A 19092-nucleotide genomic window follows, 5' to 3' on the forward strand; every position below is an offset into this window, starting at 1 on the left:
GATGGCAAACCTGATATCAACTCTGGGAAGAAGAATCTCAGACGCCCATTTTGAGTTGTGTAGCTGCACCACCTCAGCCTCTTTCCTAGCTCTTTTACCTGGAAAAGTGATTCAGAATGCTTTTTTCCTTCTAGGTATTTATGGGCAGCGTGAAACTGCCAGCTTCCTTGCAAAATATCTCAAGTACTTGAGGAAGGAAGAGAAAAATTAATATTGTGATTCTTTTTTTTCCTTTTAAATCATTTCTTTCTGTGCTTTTCTTTCTCCTGGTCCCTTGAAGGGATGCTTAAGTTCATCAGAGGCTGACATGGCTGAAAGGAAATACAGTTGGCCCTTGGTTTATCCACATATCTATACATTTAACCAGCTGGACCAAAAATACATGTTTATTTTGTTTTGTTTTGTTTTTTTTGATACCAGGTATTAAACCCAGGGGTGCTTAACCACAGAGTCCCATCCCCTGCCCCTTTTATTTTTTATTTTGAGACAGAGCTTGCTAAGTTGCTTAGGACCTTCCTAAGTTGCTGAGGCTGGCTTTGAACTCTGAGTCTTCCTGCCTCAGCCTCCTGAGGCACTGAGATTATAGGCATGTGCCACTGTGCCCCATCAAAAATGTCCATTTAAAAAAATTGTGTCTGTACTGAACATTTATGGATTTTTTTCTTGTCATTATAAATAATACAATATAACATCTTTTCATATTCAATATAACCATCAATTGGCAGAAATAAAACATTTACATTGTATTGGATGTAATAAGTAACAATTACTTAAAATACATGGAGGATGTGTATAGGTTCTATAAAAATACTATATCATTTTACTTGAGCATCTATGTGTAGGCTTGGGTATTGGGGTGGGGGTGGGGGGGTCCTGGAACCAGTCCCTGTGGATTGGGTTGTGGATTGGACAGCTGTGCCTTGGCTGGATTGCTTACCATTTTTAAATTGCAGTTCATTAATATTCAGGGTTTTAGAGTCAAGATTGTATAGATACAGTCCCAGAGATACTGACCCTGTCATGTTTATCCCCTCAAGTATCTAATGATCCAGCAGACTCCATTTGTGCGCCGCCAAGTCCGCAAACTTCTGCTCTTCATCTGTGGATCAAAAGAGAAATACCGCCAACTCCGGGATTTGCACACTCTAGACTCCCATGTGCGTGGGATCAAGAAGCTGCTAGAGGAGCAGGGGATATTCCTCCGGGCAAGTGTGGTTACAGCCAGCTCAGGCTCCGCCTTGCAGTATGACACGCTCATCAGTCTGGTACGAGGGCTGGGAAATTGTAGGGTAAGGGTGTGTGACGAGACTAGTAGGTAATTGGATAGATCAGTACAGGGCTTTTAAACATTTAGAGTTTAAGCCTGGCTAGAGTTGCTCCACGTAGATTGTAACACCTGAATGCATGCTGAATCTTGTGTAGTTGGCTTCAGGGTCTGTAAAGTGATGGAGGGTTAAGGTATATGATGTATTACTGCCTGAAGAGAAACTGTTTGGACTTAGGGGACTAAATGGAACCTTTTGCTTTTGAAGAATAGCTTCAATCTTAATAACTCCTAGCTTGCTCATCTAGTGTTTTGTGTTTGTAGCAAGAAAAATGGTGAACTGGATTATAGTTTCTCAGAGTGTGGCCTACCTTGCTTTTGCCTTATGAGTAGCCTGAAGGTTCCCTGAAAACAAAGCCCCGCTCCATGTGGTGGGAAACAGAACAGAGGGAGACTCCTACTACTGCAGTTGTTGTGGGCTCTGCTCCCAGGTTCACTAGCAACCCTACACAAAAGACCATTGTCACTTTGCAGTCTCAAGCTAGGTAACAGTCACTAAAGACAGCAGGTGTGGCTTATTTGGGCTGTTGGTGGAGCTGCTCATTACCTGTGATTGGTTTCCGTTTCAGATGGAGCATCTGAAAGCCTGTGCTGAAATTGCCGCCCAGCGAACCATCAATTGGCAGAAATTCTGCATCAAAGACGACTGTAAGCAAAGCTGCTTTTTGTGGTTGATAGTTCATTCCTTCAAGAACTGTCTATTGAGGCCGCTTTGTGCTAATAAGCACTGAACTGGATGCTGGAGCTGTAAGAAGATATAGAGACAAAACTGCCTAGCAAAAAAGAAAGTAAAAACTTAAGAGTGATAAGGACTGATTGTCAAGATTTGGGGTGCTGTGGGAGCACAGAGTAGGAGTATCTGAGATTGTGTTAGTGAAGCTAAAGAGGAGTAGAGAAGTTTGGAGAAACCTGTGTTCAAAGGAGTGGAGGCTGGGTCCAGTTGTCTTCTCAGACAAGAAAGCTGGTTGGAGTAGGGTAGCTATGGCTGTGTGGCACAGTATTCCCATTCTTGTGTGTCTGACCACCACCCCTCTGCTTACAGCTGTCCTGTACTTCCTCCTCCAAGTGAGTTTCCTGGTGGATGAGGGGGTATCCCCGGTGCTACTGCAGTTGCTCTCCTGTGCTCTCTGTGGCAGCAAAGTGCTCGCTGCCCTAGCAGCCTCCACGGGGTCTTCTAGTACCGCTTCTTCCTCGGCCCCCGTGGCCTCCAGTTCTGGACAAGCCACGACACAGTCCAAGTCTTCCACTAAAAAGAGCAAGAAAGAAGAAAAAGAGAAAGAGAAAGATGGTAGGAGTCAACTTCTGATCTTGGTTATTGGGGTGAAGTGTTTAATTCCCTTTTGGACCATGTACTTTGTTCTGAAATTCTGAAAAGTCCTTCATTCTGGTTTTCTGAAATGCTCTCTAGCTAATCTGTTTTTTATCTCATTTTCAGTTATGGTGAAGGTAAGCCTTCCTATACCAAGTGATTAATGGGAAAGGTCAAAGTGCATTGAACATTTTTAGTAGGCCAAGCTTTTTTTTTCCCCCCCTCCTGTGAAATAATAAGTAACAATACCTACCCTGTTACGTGATTGTCAGAGTTAAGTGAAATCCTGCTTAATTCTCTGTGGATTCTCTGTGGAGGTCAGCTCTTTTGGCTGACCCTTCCCTTAAGCCTTGCTGCTTTTCTTGATCCTTGGAGACCTGACACAGGTTATCAGCAATTGGTAGCAAAGGAGGTGGTTTACATTGTATTATTTTGTGTCTCAATTCAGGCCATCCCTTCTGTCCCCCAGTAAACTAAAAATTGTTTTGCAAATTATAATCATCTAATTGAAACTTTTAGAAATAGGAAGAATTCCCTCTTCTCCTTCTGATAGTGCAGGCCTAGGCCCCTGGGTGACTTCTTCCTGTCTTCTTTAGTCCTCAGTCCTGCCCTGATCTTCTAGGTGAGAGCTCAGGCAGTCAGGAGGACCAGCTGTGCACGGCTCTGGTGAACCAGCTGAACAAATTTGCCGATAAGGAAACCCTGATCCAGTTTCTGCGTTGCTTTCTGTTGGAGTCTAATTCTTCCTCAGTGCGCTGGCAGGCCCACTGCCTGACACTTCACATCTACAGGTAGGGCCAGTAGATGTGGTTTGGCAAATGGGCATGAGTGTGGAACCAGGGTGCATATGAAGTAGTTCTACCTTGGCTTTTTGTCATGTATTCATTGTCACAATCGTCAGTATTGACACCAGCCTGAATCCTCTTGAGCATTAAAGATTTCTTCTTTGAGCTATCGCTTTCTAGCTGTTAAGCTAATTTTATAGGTAAGAGACTGTTTTCTGCTCATAAACCTGTTTAAGAGTTTTTAAAACAACCAGGCTTGACTCTGTTGGCTAAACAAAGCTCAGTTTCCGGCTTTGGAGTAAGGTTGGATGAGAATAGACCGCCTACTGAAGATTGAGTGACAGTGCTACCTTTGTTAGGATTGATTGTCAAAAGAGCCACCGATCCATTCCAACTTAACCCATAGTTTTTAGAAAGTAGATATGTCTACAGAAATAATACATGGACCTTGGTGATAAATAAAGGTGCCTCAACATTTTGTGCCACCTGATAACAGGAGCTATCATTTATTTACAGAAATTCCAGCAAATCTCAGCAGGAGCTCCTTCTAGATCTGATGTGGTCCATCTGGCCAGAACTCCCAGCTTATGGTCGTAAGGCTGCCCAGTTTGTGGATCTACTGGGTTATTTCTCCTTGAAAACCCCACAGACAGAGAAGAAGGTAATAGTCAATATGGTCAGAGATGCTAATTTGCCATTTTTCTTTTTTCTCTTAAGAAAATTATGACCAACTAGATTGGAGGAGGGGTTCATATGTGAAATCTCTTTTGAAGATATTTAGTTATGTATTTTTAATTAAATGTGCTAAATAAGTTTGTATATCATGTAGATAATATGCACTAGCACATAAGTACAATCTGAATTTGACTCTGCCAAAAGAAGTCAGTCAAGTAAGGAAAGAAATGCAACCCTGTGCTGTTGCTTGGGAAAGAGAATGGCCTCCCAGTGCAGGTAGCTCATTTTTGTGCCTAAAAATGTTTCTACAATTTGATAACCATTTCATGACTTTCCAAAAGAATAAAAATTATCTGGGCTGCGGTTGTGGCTCAGTGGTAGAGCGCTTGCCTAGCATGTATGAGGCACTGGGTTCAATTCTCAGAACGGCATATAAATAAATAAAAATAAAGATCCATTGACAACTCAAAATTTTTTTTTAAAAAGAAGAATAAAAATTATCTTTTCTGTAACGTCTATCACTTAGTCTTTGGAACATCTAAAGGAAGTGTTAGGAAATTAAACAGTTGGGAATTAGGGCCAACTTTGTATGATTGTGAATGGAGACTGAAGTCTGGTACTTGGAGGGTCGTCTTTGGCCAGAAAGCCAAAAAAAAAAAAAAAAAAAATTATTTTCCGTAAGACTTTACTTTTAACTGTGTTTCTCCACTGGATCCCGTTTCAGTTGAAGGAATATTCACAGAAGGCTGTGGAGATCCTGCGGACTCAAAACCATATTCTTACAAACCACCCTAACTCCAACATTTACAAGTGAGCTTTTTTGTTTTGTTTCCTGCCTGTTTGAAGCATAGTTACATTTTGAATAGCTATGTGCCTGTTGATAGACTCTTACATATGAATTGAGAAACTCCTCAGGGGTTTATATAACTTTATTTACTTTTTTATGTGGAACAGCAAACCCACCTAGTTGATAAAGTCTGATACTCTCCCATGTGCTCAGGCCTTTGGCCCTGTAAGACACTCAGAGTATAATCTCTGAATTCACATGGTGGTAAGGAGTAATATCAGAAGGTCTCTGGTTTCAAGGGCTTAATCTAAATAAGATTAAGAGAATTTAATCTCTTTAGTCCTGGGGATTGAACCCAGGTGCACTTTATCACCGAGCTATACCCTCACCCCTTTTTATTTTTTATTTTGAGTCAAGGTCTCACTAATTGCTGTGGCTGGCCTTGAACTTGAGATCCTCCTGCCTTAGTCTCCCAAGTTACTGGGATTCTAGGTGTGTACCACCCCACATCCAGCAAAATAAAATAAATTTACAGAAAATGTTTCCTTTTTACATTTTAAGAAGACTTTTTAAAAAGGACATTGCTTAAATTGATGGATTATTATTTCCCTGGCTTCAAAGTGACTTTTTTCCTTCTTCTTCTTCTTTTTTTTTTTTTTGGTACTGGGGATTGAACTCAGGGGTACTCAACCACTGAGCCACATCCCTAGCCCTATTTTGTTTTTTATTTAGAGACAGGGTCTCACTGAATTGCTTAGTGCCTCGAAGTTGCTGAAGCTGGCTTTGAACTCGTGATTCTCCTGTCTCAGCCTCCTAAACTGCTGGGATTGCAGGCATGTGCCACTGTACCCAGCTAACTTTTTTCTTTAAACAACTTTTTTGAGGTATAATTTATTTACCACAAAATTTTCCTATTTTATTTAATTTAATTTATTAAATAGTTTGATTCTTTCAGTCTTTTAAAAAATATATATAACTTTATTTTTTTAATGTGGTGCTGAGGATCGAACCCAGTGCCCTACACGTGCTAGGCAGGTGCTTTACCACTGAGCCACAATCCCAGCCCTACCTATTTGAAACATAGAATTCAATGACTTAATTCTTTTGTTTATTTATTTAGGTAAATTTAATTATGTCTTTTCTTTGAGGCAAGTTTTAGTGCATTTTGAGATTCCACTGAATGTCAACTGAGAAACAGAAAGTGTCTAAGGTCAATTGGTTGAATTTTTTTCCTATAGCTTCTAAACCCTGCTGGGATTTTCTCACTTTCCTTATTTTCTCACTCTGGGATGGCTGATAGTGGCTTTGTTGTGCTTCTTTGTGAAGCTCAGTTGTGAAGCTTAGTGTTTCCTAAAATGAACTTTCCTTATGCGGAAATGGTTTCTTCCTTAGCACCTTGTCTGGCTTGGTGGAGTTCGATGGCTACTACCTGGAGAGTGATCCCTGCCTGGTGTGTAACAATCCAGAAGTGCCATTTTGTGTAAGTAACATTGTTAGCATGCTATTCCTGGGTGGCAGTGGGGTGGGTTTCCTGGTTCCAGAGATTGGTTGTTATTGTGTAGATGTTCCTTCTCTAGTGTCTGTTTACCCACAGTATAGATTCTTGCCTGCCACATTTGTTACTCTGAGTAGCAGCTTCATCCATGGGTGAAGAATGGATTATGCTGATGAATGTTGAAAGCAGGAGGAGCTTGTTAGCCCTTGAACTAATTCTTTGTTTTTGTGTACCCTTGTATCTAGTATATCAAGCTTTCTTCTATTAAAGTGGACACGCGGTATACCACCACTCAGCAGGTTGTGAAGCTCATCGGCAGTCACACCATTAGCAAAGTGACAGTGAAAATTGGGGACCTGAAGAGGACCAAGATGGTGCGGACCATCAACCTGTATTATAACAACCGAACTGTGCAGGCCATCGTGGAGTTGAAAAACAAGTATGGGATTTGCAGGCTTGGGGTGGGGTAGCAGGTTTGTAAGGCTTAATACCAGTTGTTGGCTTTGGTTCCTGGAAGGGCACAAAGTAGCACATCCCTAGGGGCCATTATGGCTTTATGGCTGAGTCACTGGTGACTGAGGGACAAAAGTAAAATATTAGTTCTTGAAGATATTGATAGATTATTGTTAAATCAATTCAGTGACAACCTAGAGGCCTGTGAAAGTTCCTCAGCAGCCTGCCTCCAGAGGCAAGTCAAAAGGGCCCCCAGCATCTCACATCCATTTCAACTAGAGTGATTCTAGTCTTATGGGAAACCATCTACATTGCCACTTCTTAGATTAAGATAGCTATACTTTTCCACATAGAGCATGAAGTGTTTCTCAAGAATCTTCTCTAGAGTGTATTCTTCTCGTTTCTGCATAGTGCCTATCCTCCATGTCTCCCCACTCTGAATCTTTGTAACCCCTGGGCCCCAGCATCTGGATCAGAGCATGTATCATGTGGGTCCAAAGAGGACTGAGGCTGTTATTATGTCTACTGTCACAAAGAAAGAGTTCTGTCTGTTGAAGTCTCACTCCTTGCTATTAGAGAACATAGGTAGCTGCTATTTGCATATTAAGACTTGTGATGCTTTCAAGGGCAACTTCAGCAACTTAGCAAGACACTGTTTCAAAATGAAAAAAGGGGGTGGTGAGGGTGCTGGAACGGTCTCTGGGTTGGATTCCTGGTACAAGAAAGAAAAGACTTGTGGTGCTGGAGAATGGAATTGTTAACTATTATTCCAAAAGGCAGAATAATGTGAGTGCACCCCGTCAACACATGGCCAGGAGCTCTGTGTGAAGGATGTTTTCTGTTCTTCCTTTGAGAAGCAGTGTTAACATTGGAAACCTGAAACCAGCTGCTGCCCATTTTGGTAGCACCTGCAGAGACTGTGGATTTGGTTTTCTGTTGTATTGAGTCAGCACAGCTACTGGTAGATTATGTGCTTTGGTTCCCAGCTGTGTGACTTCGGAGGACTGACTTAAACTTTGATTTGCACAACTATAAAATGAACACAAGTTCTCACTTTCAAGGTCTTTAAGGGTTAAATGACTTAATATATATAAAGTGCTGGGAACATTGCCTAACGTGGTAAGTACTCAGTAAAGTGTAACTCTAATCATATTATTGTAGTCATCCCTAAACTACTACAAGCCTGTTCTCTTTATGACTTGGTTTACCACTTGATTTTGACCCTAACCAGATCCTGGTATATGCCTCTGCTCTCAAGTAGCCTAGCTTTATCCTTCCAAGGTAGTCATTGTGATGGGAACTTGGTGGCAGTCACCATTGTGCCCCTTGGAATTATTTGAGACATTTGTGTGGCATACTTTGGAGTAATGTCTTTGGAGTAATGTCTTTCATTATTTTCTTGGAATCTCAAGTTGTATGTGACAGTTTAAAGTATTTATATGATCTGTCCATTTAAAAAAATATGTATTTTTTTGGTTGTAGATAGACATAATACTTTTATTTATTATTATGTGGTGCTGAGGATTGAACCCAGGGTCTTGGATGTGCTAGGCAAGCACTCTACCCCTAAGCCACAACCCCAGTCCCTATCTGTCCTTTTTTATAGAGAAAACATAGTGGAAAAAATTTTTAAATTAACTGGCAATTATTTTAGAGCTATCACTTAACTGCCTTAGAAAAATATAGAGAGTAGTCTTTCTCTTTGTCTCATCCAGACTGTCACCATAGAGGGTTAAATGACTCTCAGGCCCTCTTTTTGTCTGACACTGTCTCTTCTAGGCCGGCTCGCTGGCACAAAGCCAAGAAAGTTCAGCTGACCCCTGGGCAGACAGAGGTGAAGATTGACCTGCCCTTGCCCATTGTGGCCTCCAACCTAATGATTGAGTTTGCGGACTTCTACGAAAACTATCAGGCCTCCACAGAGACCCTGCAGTGCCCACGCTGTAGTGCCTCTGTCCCTGCCAACCCAGGGGTCTGTGGCAACTGTGGAGAGAATGTGTACCAGTGTCACAAATGCAGGTAAGTCAGTGACTGTCCCCAGGCCAGGGCCAAGCACCTTCCTTGTAATTATCTGTTTTAGTTATAATCAACTTCAGGGTTGGTGCCTTCCATATTTAGAGGATTATGAGTATGTACAGTGGGTGCATGGATTGGGAGTAGAATGAAAGGAGGTGGAAGAGTGGGGTGTGTGTCTGTGTGTGTTGCCTATCCAATGGCAGGGGTGGGGACCCAGGAAGGGAATTGAGTTTACTTCTAGTTCTGCCCATTTTTGTTACCTGGATGGGTACATCATCCTCACCTATTGTTATTGTTTCTTGGGTAATTCCTGTAATTGTTTCCAGAGTATAGATGTGGCATGGTCCATCTCCTCAGGCACCTATGCAAACTCTGCCACCCTGCAAAGTGAACGAGGCAGCTCCAGAAAAGCCACAGGTAATCTCAAACTGACTCAAATACTTTGGTTCTTCAGATCCATCAACTATGATGAAAAGGATCCCTTCCTCTGCAACGCCTGTGGCTTCTGTAAATATGCTCGCTTTGACTTCATGCTCTATGCTAAACCTTGCTGTGCAGTGGATCCCATTGAGAATGAAGAAGACCGGAAGAAGGTAAGGCCACACATGGCTTAGACTAAGGGCAGTGGCTTTGATTTGAACTTGGGCAGAGCTGGTACTGTGCAATGTGCTTTTCCTTTAGCCCGTGTTTTCCTCAACCCAGTAAATAATGGGCTTAGGGACCAGCTTTCAGGTGGGAGCGAATAATGGCATAAGTTGCCTCCATCTCATAGTTTGCTTAGGAGTTCAGAGAGGTGTTGGTTGGTCTTGAAACTAGAGCCCAAATTTAGACAGGCAGAAAGAAAGCAGAGAATACACCCTGCATTTGTTGCATAGGTTGTTTCACACCAAGGCTGCCAGCTTTCCCTGAGCATTGTGGGTAGTTAAGGGCAGTGAAAAGGGGGGACCTGCTAGGATAACAGCAGAGCCTTTAGCTTGGAGCCAGGGACTCAAGGCTCCATTCTAGCTGTGCTTTTAATTCTTGTGTGACCTGGTCTGAATTACTTCTCGGCATTGTTTTTTTTTTTTTTTAAGTTGTAGGTAGACACAACACCTTTATTTATTTATCTATCAATCAATCTCTCTCTCTCTATGTGATGCTGAGGAACCAACCCAGTGTCTCACACGTGTAAGACAAGTGCTCTGCCATTGAGCCACAACTCCAGTCCTCGGCATTGTTTTTTGTTGTCTACCATTAAGAAAAATATACCAGCTTCTAGGATTATTGTGAAAAATAATGTCTAAAACATTGCATCTGATTTATGGAAAATGTTTTAGTAAATGGTTGGCAATTGGAATTACTCAGGGAAAGTCATCATGTTGTTGAGTGTTTTGAATATTCACGTAGTTCCTGTCACTTTCTGAGTAGGCTGTTTCCAATATCAACACTCTTCTGGACAAAGCTGATCGAGTGTATCATCAGCTGATGGGCCATCGGCCACAGCTGGAGAACCTACTCTGCAAAGTGAACGAGGCAGCTCCAGAAAAGCCACAGGTAATCTCAAACTGGAGAGCATTTAGAGAGGTCTTTGGGTCGTGATCTGAAGAGTGCCCCTATGTACAAGTCTTACAGTCACCCTCTTGTGATTGCAGGAAGACTCGGGGACAGCAGGGGGCATCAGCTCCACTTCAGCCAGCGTTAATCGTTATATCCTACAACTGGCTCAGGAATACTGTGGAGACTGTAAGAATTCTTTTGATGAACTCTCCAAAATCATCCAGGTAGGGAATGGGGATAACTTTCAAATGTCTTGTCCAAGTGTCATTGATACTATCTTCAGAGTAGTCTGTTGCTGTCATCCAGCAGTTAAGCTCTTGGTGCTGCCCTTGCAGCTGCTAAAGTAAGCAGAGCGACCACATCAAACACCACCTCTCACCTGGTAGATCCTGGCATTCGTCAGAGAGCTGAGTTTATTATCTGTTTTCTTGGCCATTACCTTTTCTTTGTTTTTTGGTTTTGGTACTGGAGATTGAATCCAGAGGAACTTTACCACTGAGCCACATCCCCAACCCATTTTATTTTTTATTTTAAGACAGGGTCTCTCTGAGTTGCTGAGACTAGCCTTAAACTTCAGATCCTGACTCCTCAAGTTGCTGGCATTACAGGCATGTGCCAACGTGCCCAACTGATTTCTTTGTTCGATAGAGGGGTTACTGACTTAAAAAAAAAGATAGGTGCCAGGATTCTGTTCCCTCTTCTTCTGATGTGCCAGATTTAGGCTACAGTGAGGGTCAGGGCACATCAGCTGCAGTTGACCAGAGTGACCATGTGTCTGTTAATTTACTAGACTAGTCCTTGAGAGAGGGAAACTGGCCATAGGCAATGAAGTCTTATACGAAGAGATCACCCATTTTTGCCTACTCCTCAAATTGCTGGTGTGCTGTCTTTGCTACATTTGCAACCCTTTCTTTAAATGACAGTTTCCTGGGAGTTAAAGTGAGAGCCTGTGATCAGAGTCTGATTTCTGACTCTGCCCCTTGCTTTGGTCAAGCCACCCTTTGTAAGTTTGTTTCCCCCTCTGTAAAATAGGGTTAAAGTATATAACGGGTATGGTGTATGGTTGTTGAGAAACTTCAATTATATCATGCACATTAAGTTTTGTCCAAAGCAAAACTAATTTTCCAATTTACTTCCTCTTTCTCCTTATTTAGTTGCCAATTTCTTTCTTTGATGTCTTTTCATTCTTAGAAAGTCTTTGCTTCACGCAAAGAGTTGTTGGAATATGACCTGCAGCAAAGGGAAGCAGCCACCAAATCATCAAGGACCTCTGTGCAGCCCACATTCACTGCCAGCCAGTACCGCGCCTTGTCTGTCCTAGGCTGTGGCCACACTTCCTCCACCAAGTGCTACGGCTGTGCCTCAGCTGTCACAGAACATTGTATCACACTGCTCCGGGCCCTGGCCACCAATCCAGCCCTGAGGCACATCCTCGTCTCCCAAGGCCTTATCCGGGAACTCTTTGATTATAATCTTCGCCGAGGGGCTGCAGCCATGCGGGAGGAAGTCCGCCAGCTCATGTGCCTCCTAACTCGGTTAGACCCTGCTTCGTGATTATTGGGCCTGTTAATTCCTACTATCACTGGGGTGCTTCTGGGGGCTCTAAAGGGTGCAGAGAATTGTACTGCTGCCTGCCACATGGGTTACTTTATCACAGAGGAAATGTGCGAAAACATCCAGGTGTTGGTGAGCAAAGAGAGAGAGCATTGAAACCCAGGCTTCCTTGCAGACTGTTTATTTGGCTTATACTTTGTTGGTTCCAGTGATGTGTCCTGAGGAAACTCTCTGGGTGTTGGTAAGGGAGGGTGAGAAAGTTGTGGTTTTCTTGGACTAAGAAACTCACACGCAAGAAGACAGTGGAGAGGAGGGGCTTAAGCTTAGGCTTTGGAACAGAAAGAATGAGGCGCTGGATATGGTACTTTGTGCCACATGCCTTGAGGAATTTTCTTAATTTCTCTGAGCCTGTGAAAAGCACTATCAGTAGTAGTGGGTGAGTACCTTACAGGCTTGTGGAGGAGAGATGCAGTAGTCAAGTGAGTAAGAACTCATGTTGTGGAGCACTTAGTACTGAGACCCACTGTGTGGCATAAGTTCTGGAACATACTGGGTGTTCTTATGTTCACTGTGTGGCATAAGTTCTGGAACATACTGGGTGCTTAGTAAATGTTATCTTCTATGTTATTTATTCACTCATTTAACAGATATTTATTGAGTATCTGTTGAATGCCAGGCTTTAGGGATAGAGTGGTAAATAAAGTACTTACTCTCATGTGGCCTACATCTAAACGGAGAAAGCTATAATCAACAAACAGTGATACAATATAATGTCAGAAAGTAAAGACTGTGAAGAAAAGTAAAGCAGGGATGGTGAGCCCAGGTGTAGGAGGACTTGCTGTAGTGGGTAGGGTAGTTGGGGACTCCTGAGGCAGGGTGAGGAAGCCGCTGATGCAGAGGCTGAAATGCAGGCTTGTATGGGGAGTATGGGCAGTGACAGAGAAGCCTGCGTGGCTGGGGAGAGAAGGGTGCACTCAAGAGGGAAGGAGGGCCAGAGATTGCAAAGGAGCAGGCCCCACAGTTTAGGAGGCATCGACGGACTTAGGGTTTTATTCAAAATGTGTTTGGAAGCAAGAGAGTGGCATGGTATAGTTTTTTTTTTTCTTGATGTTAGTAGTAACGGAGATATTACAAGGGACGTAGATAGGAAGTGTGGGTGCTATGTAGGAAATGACTTGAGGCAGTTGGAGAAGAAGAGGAAAGTCTGGTGTCCCACACAGAGGAGAGTGGACTCTAGATTTGGGAGACTTGACACACTAGACAGCTCCTGGGGGCCCTGCAGATTGGTATGTGGTCCCCAGACATTGGTGTTCTTCCTCACCCAGCATCTGTTCCCAGGGAAGGTGAATGTGACACGTCCCTTTTTATTACAGAGCAGGGTTTTATAAGGCTAAAGCTATAGTCTCGCCCTGGGAAGGAAGTGGAAAATTTTGGGCATAGAGCCCTAGCCATTCATCTTCTCTGGACCTCTTCAGGTGGACGGGGGGCCATAACTAGTGATGAATAACAGAACTCCATTGCTTTTCCTCCCCAGAGACAACCCAGAAGCCACCCAGCAAATGAATGACCTGATCATTGGCAAAGTCTCCACAGCCCTGAAGGGCCACTGGGCCAATCCGGATCTGGTGAGCAGGCCAGCTGTCCTCTCTGACTCTTCCCTTGTATTCCTTTATGTTCTGGCTTTTCCTCCTCCAGCTCCATTGGTAGAGACTAAGGAGGGAAGGAGGGCCCTCTTGGAGAGCTCACATCCCAGAATGACTTCCCAGTCACACTCCATAGCACAAGGGTCTCCAGTGCTGTTTTTACTCTGATGGAGCTTCCCACAGCCAGACATTAGTTAGGCTCCCTGATCAGAGCTTGGACTGCCCTTTAGAGCCTTCTTGACTCATCTCTCTTCCTACTTGCCTTCTAGGCAAGTAGCCTTCAGTATGAGATGCTGCTGCTAACAGATTCCATCTCAAAGGAGGACAGCTGTTGGGAGCTCCGGTTACGCTGTGGTGAGTTTGGGAAACATCTGGGTCAAGGCTTTTCCAGGAATGGAAAGGGACTCCAAGGTGCAGTCTTGGCCACAGAGGAGAGGTGAAGGAGAGAGGACGCTTGGGCAACCTCTGCTGGGGCAGGTGGCATGTGTCTTGTGATTGTGACTCTATCTTTCCTGACCATCTTTAGCACTCAGTCTTTTCCTCATGGCTGTGAACATTAAGACTCCTGTGGTAGTTGAGAACATTACCCTCATGTGCCTGCGGATCTTGCAGAAGCTGATTAAACCACCTGCTCCAACCAGCAAGAAGAACAAGGTACTAGGCTGGGGGGCTCTTAGCACTGCGCCCTGCCTGAGGCCTCTGCTTACTTGAACTCACCTAACCTGGATGGGCACCAAGCTGCCTCTCAATTCAGCAGAGATGGGTTGGGGTTTTTGAAAAGGAAGTTTAAAGTAATCATTAAAATACCTACATATAGGATACAGTACTTGGAAGGACTATGTCTTTCTGAAGTCACATCAGAAGACTTGCAGCTCCCAGAAGGCATTGTGTTCTTTCCCGCCCTTTGTGAGTGCACGTGTGTCATGGTGCAGTGAGGGAATCCCAGGCCCCCAAATTGGTTTGGTTCCAATCCCACCTCTTCTTTTTACTAGCATTGTGACCTTGGGGAAGTTACTTATGATCCTCAGTTTTCCATCTGTAAAATAGTCTCCACCTTTAAGTTTGTATAAAATAAATGATTTAATGAGTTCCTTGAATCTGAGTTATAGTAATTATAGTAAGGACTGTCTTACTATAATTTTTTATTTCTAGTACTTAATGTGGTATCTAGCATATAATAGCTGCTCAGCGAATCATTCAATGAATGAATTAAGCTAAGCTTTTTTTAAAAAAAACATTTTTTTTGTTATAGGTAGACACAATATTTTTATTTTTATGTGGTGCTAAGGATCAAACTCAGTGCCTCACACGTGATGGGCAAGTGAGCGCTCTACCTCTGAGCCACAACCCCAGCCCTTTAAGCTAAGTTTTTATCCTAAAATAACAATAGCTGAGCCACAGGTTGACCTGCTTATACAGCTTGTAGAATATGTAGGCCTTAATTCTTTCTCTTGGGCATGCCTGAGGCTGTGTGCCTCCAACCCGCCCTGGGTTGGTCCTTAGGCCCTTTAGATTCCTGCTGCATCAGATGGACCATGGCTTTAGCAAGTGGGAGTGGTGGTAGTGGTGGGTTATCTTCATGGCAAAAGATTGCTTTGTGATGCTGTGCACTAGGGGTTGTGGCAAGGCATCACACAATTTCCTGTGTTTCCCTTGTCCTGGTCTAACCCACCTGTCCTCGGCAAATACAGGGCTGGGGCACCATCATTTCTTCCCTTTAATGAAAAATTATTTCCCCAGAGCTGATTCCCAGCTAATACAATTAGTCCTTGATTGGAAAGAGGAACCTCACCCCCAGTATAACTGTCATTTTTTTCCACCATGTGAGGCAAAAGGAGATTTTCACAGAATAACTTACTTCCTAAGTACCAAAGCACAGTGTTGATGTTTGCCTTTTGTTCGGGTTTTTGCTTCACAGCTCCCTAGACGTTCCCAAGACTTTCAGGGCATCTGTGTAGACAAAGCTGTTTTCTGGTTAGTGATGGCTTTCCACATCCTGTAAAATGTGCAATGAACCCTGGAAGGTCTGTGCTTCTGGAAACTGCAGATTAGCCTTGGGATGGAGATCAGTATATGTGGTTGTAGGACTCTCCATAGGAAGGCAGCTATACCTTCTGCACTGTGGAAGCCAGTGATCTTAAGCTCAGTGTAGAGTGTATGTCGCCCGTCACTCCTTAGGGGTCACTGTCATTTCATTGGAGCTAGGGTCTTGAACTCTCTCGCCTCTGTCTGCTTGCTTTCTCCAGGATGTCCCTGTCGAGGCCCTCACCACAGTGAAGCCATACTGCAACGAGATCCATGCCCAGGCTCAGCTGTGGCTCAAGAGAGATCCCAAAGCATCCTATGAAGCCTGGAAGAAGTGTCTTCCCATCAGAGGTGTGACTGTCTGTCCAAGATGTGCAGAGCCCCTTCCTCCTGCCTTGGTCCTGATGGCACCCTTTTTCGATCACTTCTTCATACTCACCTATCTCTGCAATCCTTGGTCTTTCAGGGACAGATGGCAATGGGAAATCCCCCAGCAAGTCAGAGCTCCGCCATCTCTATTTGACCGAGAAGTATGTGTGGAGGTGGAAACAGTTCCTGAGCCGCCGTGGGAAGAGGACCACTCCCTTGGATCTCAAACTAGGGCATAACAACTGGCTTCGACAGGTGAGTGGTCACCTCCTGGGTCCCTTGCCCTCCATGCCCTGGTCTCAGCAGTGTGTGTTTTCTCCTCATCATGTCTGTCCTGCTTTTCCTTTGCTGTTCTTGTTTCCTTTCAAATGGTAGAGCCTCTTAATTAGAACCACCAGCATGGGGGACTGGCCAAAACAGAACTGTTCATCTGCCTTTCTTGTCAGACTCGTTGTGCTGTTTCCCCCTCTGTGCTTAAAGGACTAAATGTCAGCACTGTGCTCCTTTCCTCTGTCCTTTCTGTGTCTGCTTTCCTTCCTTCCCCTTTCTTCCTAGCTAAGGTTTTAAAGGATTGAAGTCATTATATGCTTTTCATTGATTAATAAAATAAATACTTTGTTTAAATTGAATTGCAGGTATGCCCAAAAAGAATGACCAAAGTTTTGCTAAGAGAAATGCTGGCTTCACCTTTTCTCTTTTAGTCATCTTAGGTATATTCTCCAAATTATTTGGTAGAGAGACTTCCACAAAGAAGGGGCTTTTTAACAGCATCTTTCTCAGTCTGCAGCAATGGGTCCTGTGTTAGCTGGTGACTTGAATTTTTAGCCCTTTCTTAGAGAGCTTCCCAGAGGACTTCTGGATGGGTTGGATTGCCCTGCTGGGGCATGTTAAAACAGGGCGTCTTCTGAGCTGGTCTTTTCTCATGTCCTGCAGGTCCTCTTTACTCCGGCGACACAGGCTGCCCGGCAGGCAGCTTGTACCATTGTGGAAGCTCTAGCCACCATCCCCAGCCGCAAGCAGCAGGTCCTCGACCTTCTCACTAGGTATATATTTCAGGGTGGGATGCAGAGGGTGGCTAGATTTCATCTAGAATGGTTTCCCTGTTCCCAAGGGAATCCACTGATGAGGGCTTGGAAGCATGTGTGTGTATAACCCTCTCCTTGCCTATCACAGAAAAAACACAGAGTAAAAAGCTGCATTTTAGTACTACTACTACTAGTAGTAGTAGTAGTAGTAATGGCAGCAGCAGTAGTAGCTAGAATTTATTAAGATCTTATGAGCACATAAATGGTTAGCATGCATTATTGTATGCAATCTTTGTAGCATTAAACACCAAAAATATGAATGCATTCACCCCCTGAGGTGCTCTGAAGTCTTTCCAGGTTGCTCAGATGTCCTCTTCCACCTTTAGAAGGAGGAGGAAGAGAGGCAAAGCAGAAGATGTGTAAGAGGGAGTATTGGGTCTCTCAGAGCACTTCTCTAGCGATGTCCTGTCTCTTGATGTCAGTTACCTGGACGAGCTAAGCATAGCTGGGGAGTGTGCTGCTGAGTACCTCGCTCTCTACCAAAAGCTCATCACTTCAGCTCACTGGAAAGTCTACCTGGCAGCTCGGGGAGTCCTGCCCTATGTGGGCAACCTCATCACCAAGGTATTCTGCCCCCTTGCAGCGGAGCCCTCGTTTCCCTAATTCCATCAGTTCTTTCTTTTTCTTTTTTTTTTTTTTCCCCTCTTTTAAATCATTTAATTGCAATAGGGGATAAAGATGGTATTTGAAACAGTGGTGTGTTTTGGTACTGGGGATTGAACTCAGGGGGACTCAACTACCAAGCCACATCCCCAGCCCTATTTTGTATTTTATTCAGAGACAGGGTCTTAACTAAGTTGCTAAGTGCCTCGCCATTGCTGAGGCTGGCTTTGAACTTGCGATCCTCCTGTCTCAGCCTCCTGAGCTGTTGGGATTACAGGCGTGTGCCACCGCACCCAGCCTCAGAGTTCTTTTTTGTTGAGGAAAAATATTTGTTGAAAATATTATTTTCATGACTTAGCATTATTTGTTTCATGGTTGTTGGTATTTGTATCAATGGTCTGTTGGCCATTGAGGCTGCTTCCAGGTTTAAGCAGTGCCCTAACAGCACTGCAGCTGCCCTTGGCTTCTTGGAAAGGAGCCCCAAGACTTAGAAGAAGGAGATGCAACTCCTATGTGCCTTGGTTGGTGTTACAAGCTCCTTGGGGTGGCAGTGGAGGGGACTGGGATCATTGGCAGTGCTGTCACACTGTGCTTGTCATCCTGTTTAGGAAATAGCCCGCTTGCTGGCTCTGGAGGAAGCCACCCTGAGCACTGATCTGCAGCAAGGCTATGCCCTCAAAAGTCTCACAGGTAGAGAGAGCCACCTGGCCCTTCTGTTAGGGCATCCTGGGTATGTTTTAAGGACTGACACTTAGTTTCTGGGTGTTGAGTCAACTCTCTTCCCTCTTGTGTTGACCATGGTGCGGTTTTAAGCTCTGCATTTTTCTCCTCATTGATGGCTTTGCACTTGTGAGCTCCCATTCACTAGTGACCAGTGACACAGGCCTTCCTTGCCTATATTCTCATCAAGAGCTCTTGCAGCAATATTTTCCTCTCCCCACAGGCCTTCTCTCCTCCTTTGTTGAGGTGGAATCCATTAAAAGGCACTTTAAAAGTCGCTTGGTGGGTACTGTGCTGAATGGATACCTGTGCCTGCGGAAACTGGTGGTGCAGAGGACCAAGCTGATCGACGAGACACAGGATATGCTGCTAGAGATGCTGGAGGACATGACCACAGGTAGCACTTCCTGGGAGGCTGGAGCCCAGGCTCACACACCCCTCCTAGACTGGCAAAGTGCATGATTCTGATGTCCCCAAGCGCTACAGAGCTAGAGAACGAGTGGCAAACATCTCCCTGTATTCAAGGAGAGAAACCTCTCTCTTAAGAGCACTGGTTCTTAGAGCTCGGCTCTGTCAATTTGGACTTAATATGTTGTGCTGTAAAGCAGGAAAAGGGCAGGAGTTCTTAGACTGGTGTTTTTAACCAGTCTAGAAAAGTCTCAGCCATGTCTCTTTGGTCAGCTCTGCTCTGTTCTCCCTCTTCCTGTGGCACT

The 19092-nt window shown here is 44.2% G+C and overlaps 1 protein-coding gene across 11 annotated transcripts in view; it reads left to right on the forward strand.

The window, feature by feature from the left end:
- Ubr4 (ubiquitin protein ligase E3 component n-recognin 4) overlaps nt 1–19092 on the forward strand; it is a 127178-nt gene that overhangs the window by 79798 nt on the left and 28288 nt on the right. For all 11 annotated transcript variants that reach the window (XM_058571102.1, XM_058571110.1, XM_058571105.1 and 8 more), the window contains 22 exons: nt 1038–1265; nt 1894–1972; nt 2367–2612; nt 3256–3424; nt 3935–4079; nt 4818–4903; nt 6273–6360; nt 6621–6814; nt 8608–8847; nt 9299–9437; nt 10252–10377; nt 10476–10604; nt 11572–11915; nt 13469–13559; nt 13847–13931; nt 14104–14231; nt 15824–15953; nt 16069–16226; nt 16905–17014; nt 17479–17620; nt 18268–18349; nt 18603–18776. In XM_058571102.1, the coding sequence (XP_058427085.1) occupies nt 1038–1265; nt 1894–1972; nt 2367–2612; nt 3256–3424; nt 3935–4079; nt 4818–4903; nt 6273–6360; nt 6621–6814; nt 8608–8847; nt 9299–9437; nt 10252–10377; nt 10476–10604; nt 11572–11915; nt 13469–13559; nt 13847–13931; nt 14104–14231; nt 15824–15953; nt 16069–16226; nt 16905–17014; nt 17479–17620; nt 18268–18349; nt 18603–18776 (3313 nt within the window). The remainder of the gene's footprint in view (nt 1–1037; nt 1266–1893; nt 1973–2366; nt 2613–3255; nt 3425–3934; nt 4080–4817; nt 4904–6272; nt 6361–6620; nt 6815–8607; nt 8848–9298; nt 9438–10251; nt 10378–10475; nt 10605–11571; nt 11916–13468; nt 13560–13846; nt 13932–14103; nt 14232–15823; nt 15954–16068; nt 16227–16904; nt 17015–17478; nt 17621–18267; nt 18350–18602; nt 18777–19092) is intronic.

Source organism: Marmota monax, unplaced genomic scaffold, assembly GCF_021218885.2.
Source record: "Marmota monax isolate L192 unplaced genomic scaffold, Marmota_monax_Labrador192_F-V1.1 WCK01_AAM20220418_F8-fsc00008, whole genome shotgun sequence".
NCBI classification, from domain to species: domain Eukaryota; kingdom Metazoa; phylum Chordata; class Mammalia; order Rodentia; family Sciuridae; genus Marmota; species Marmota monax.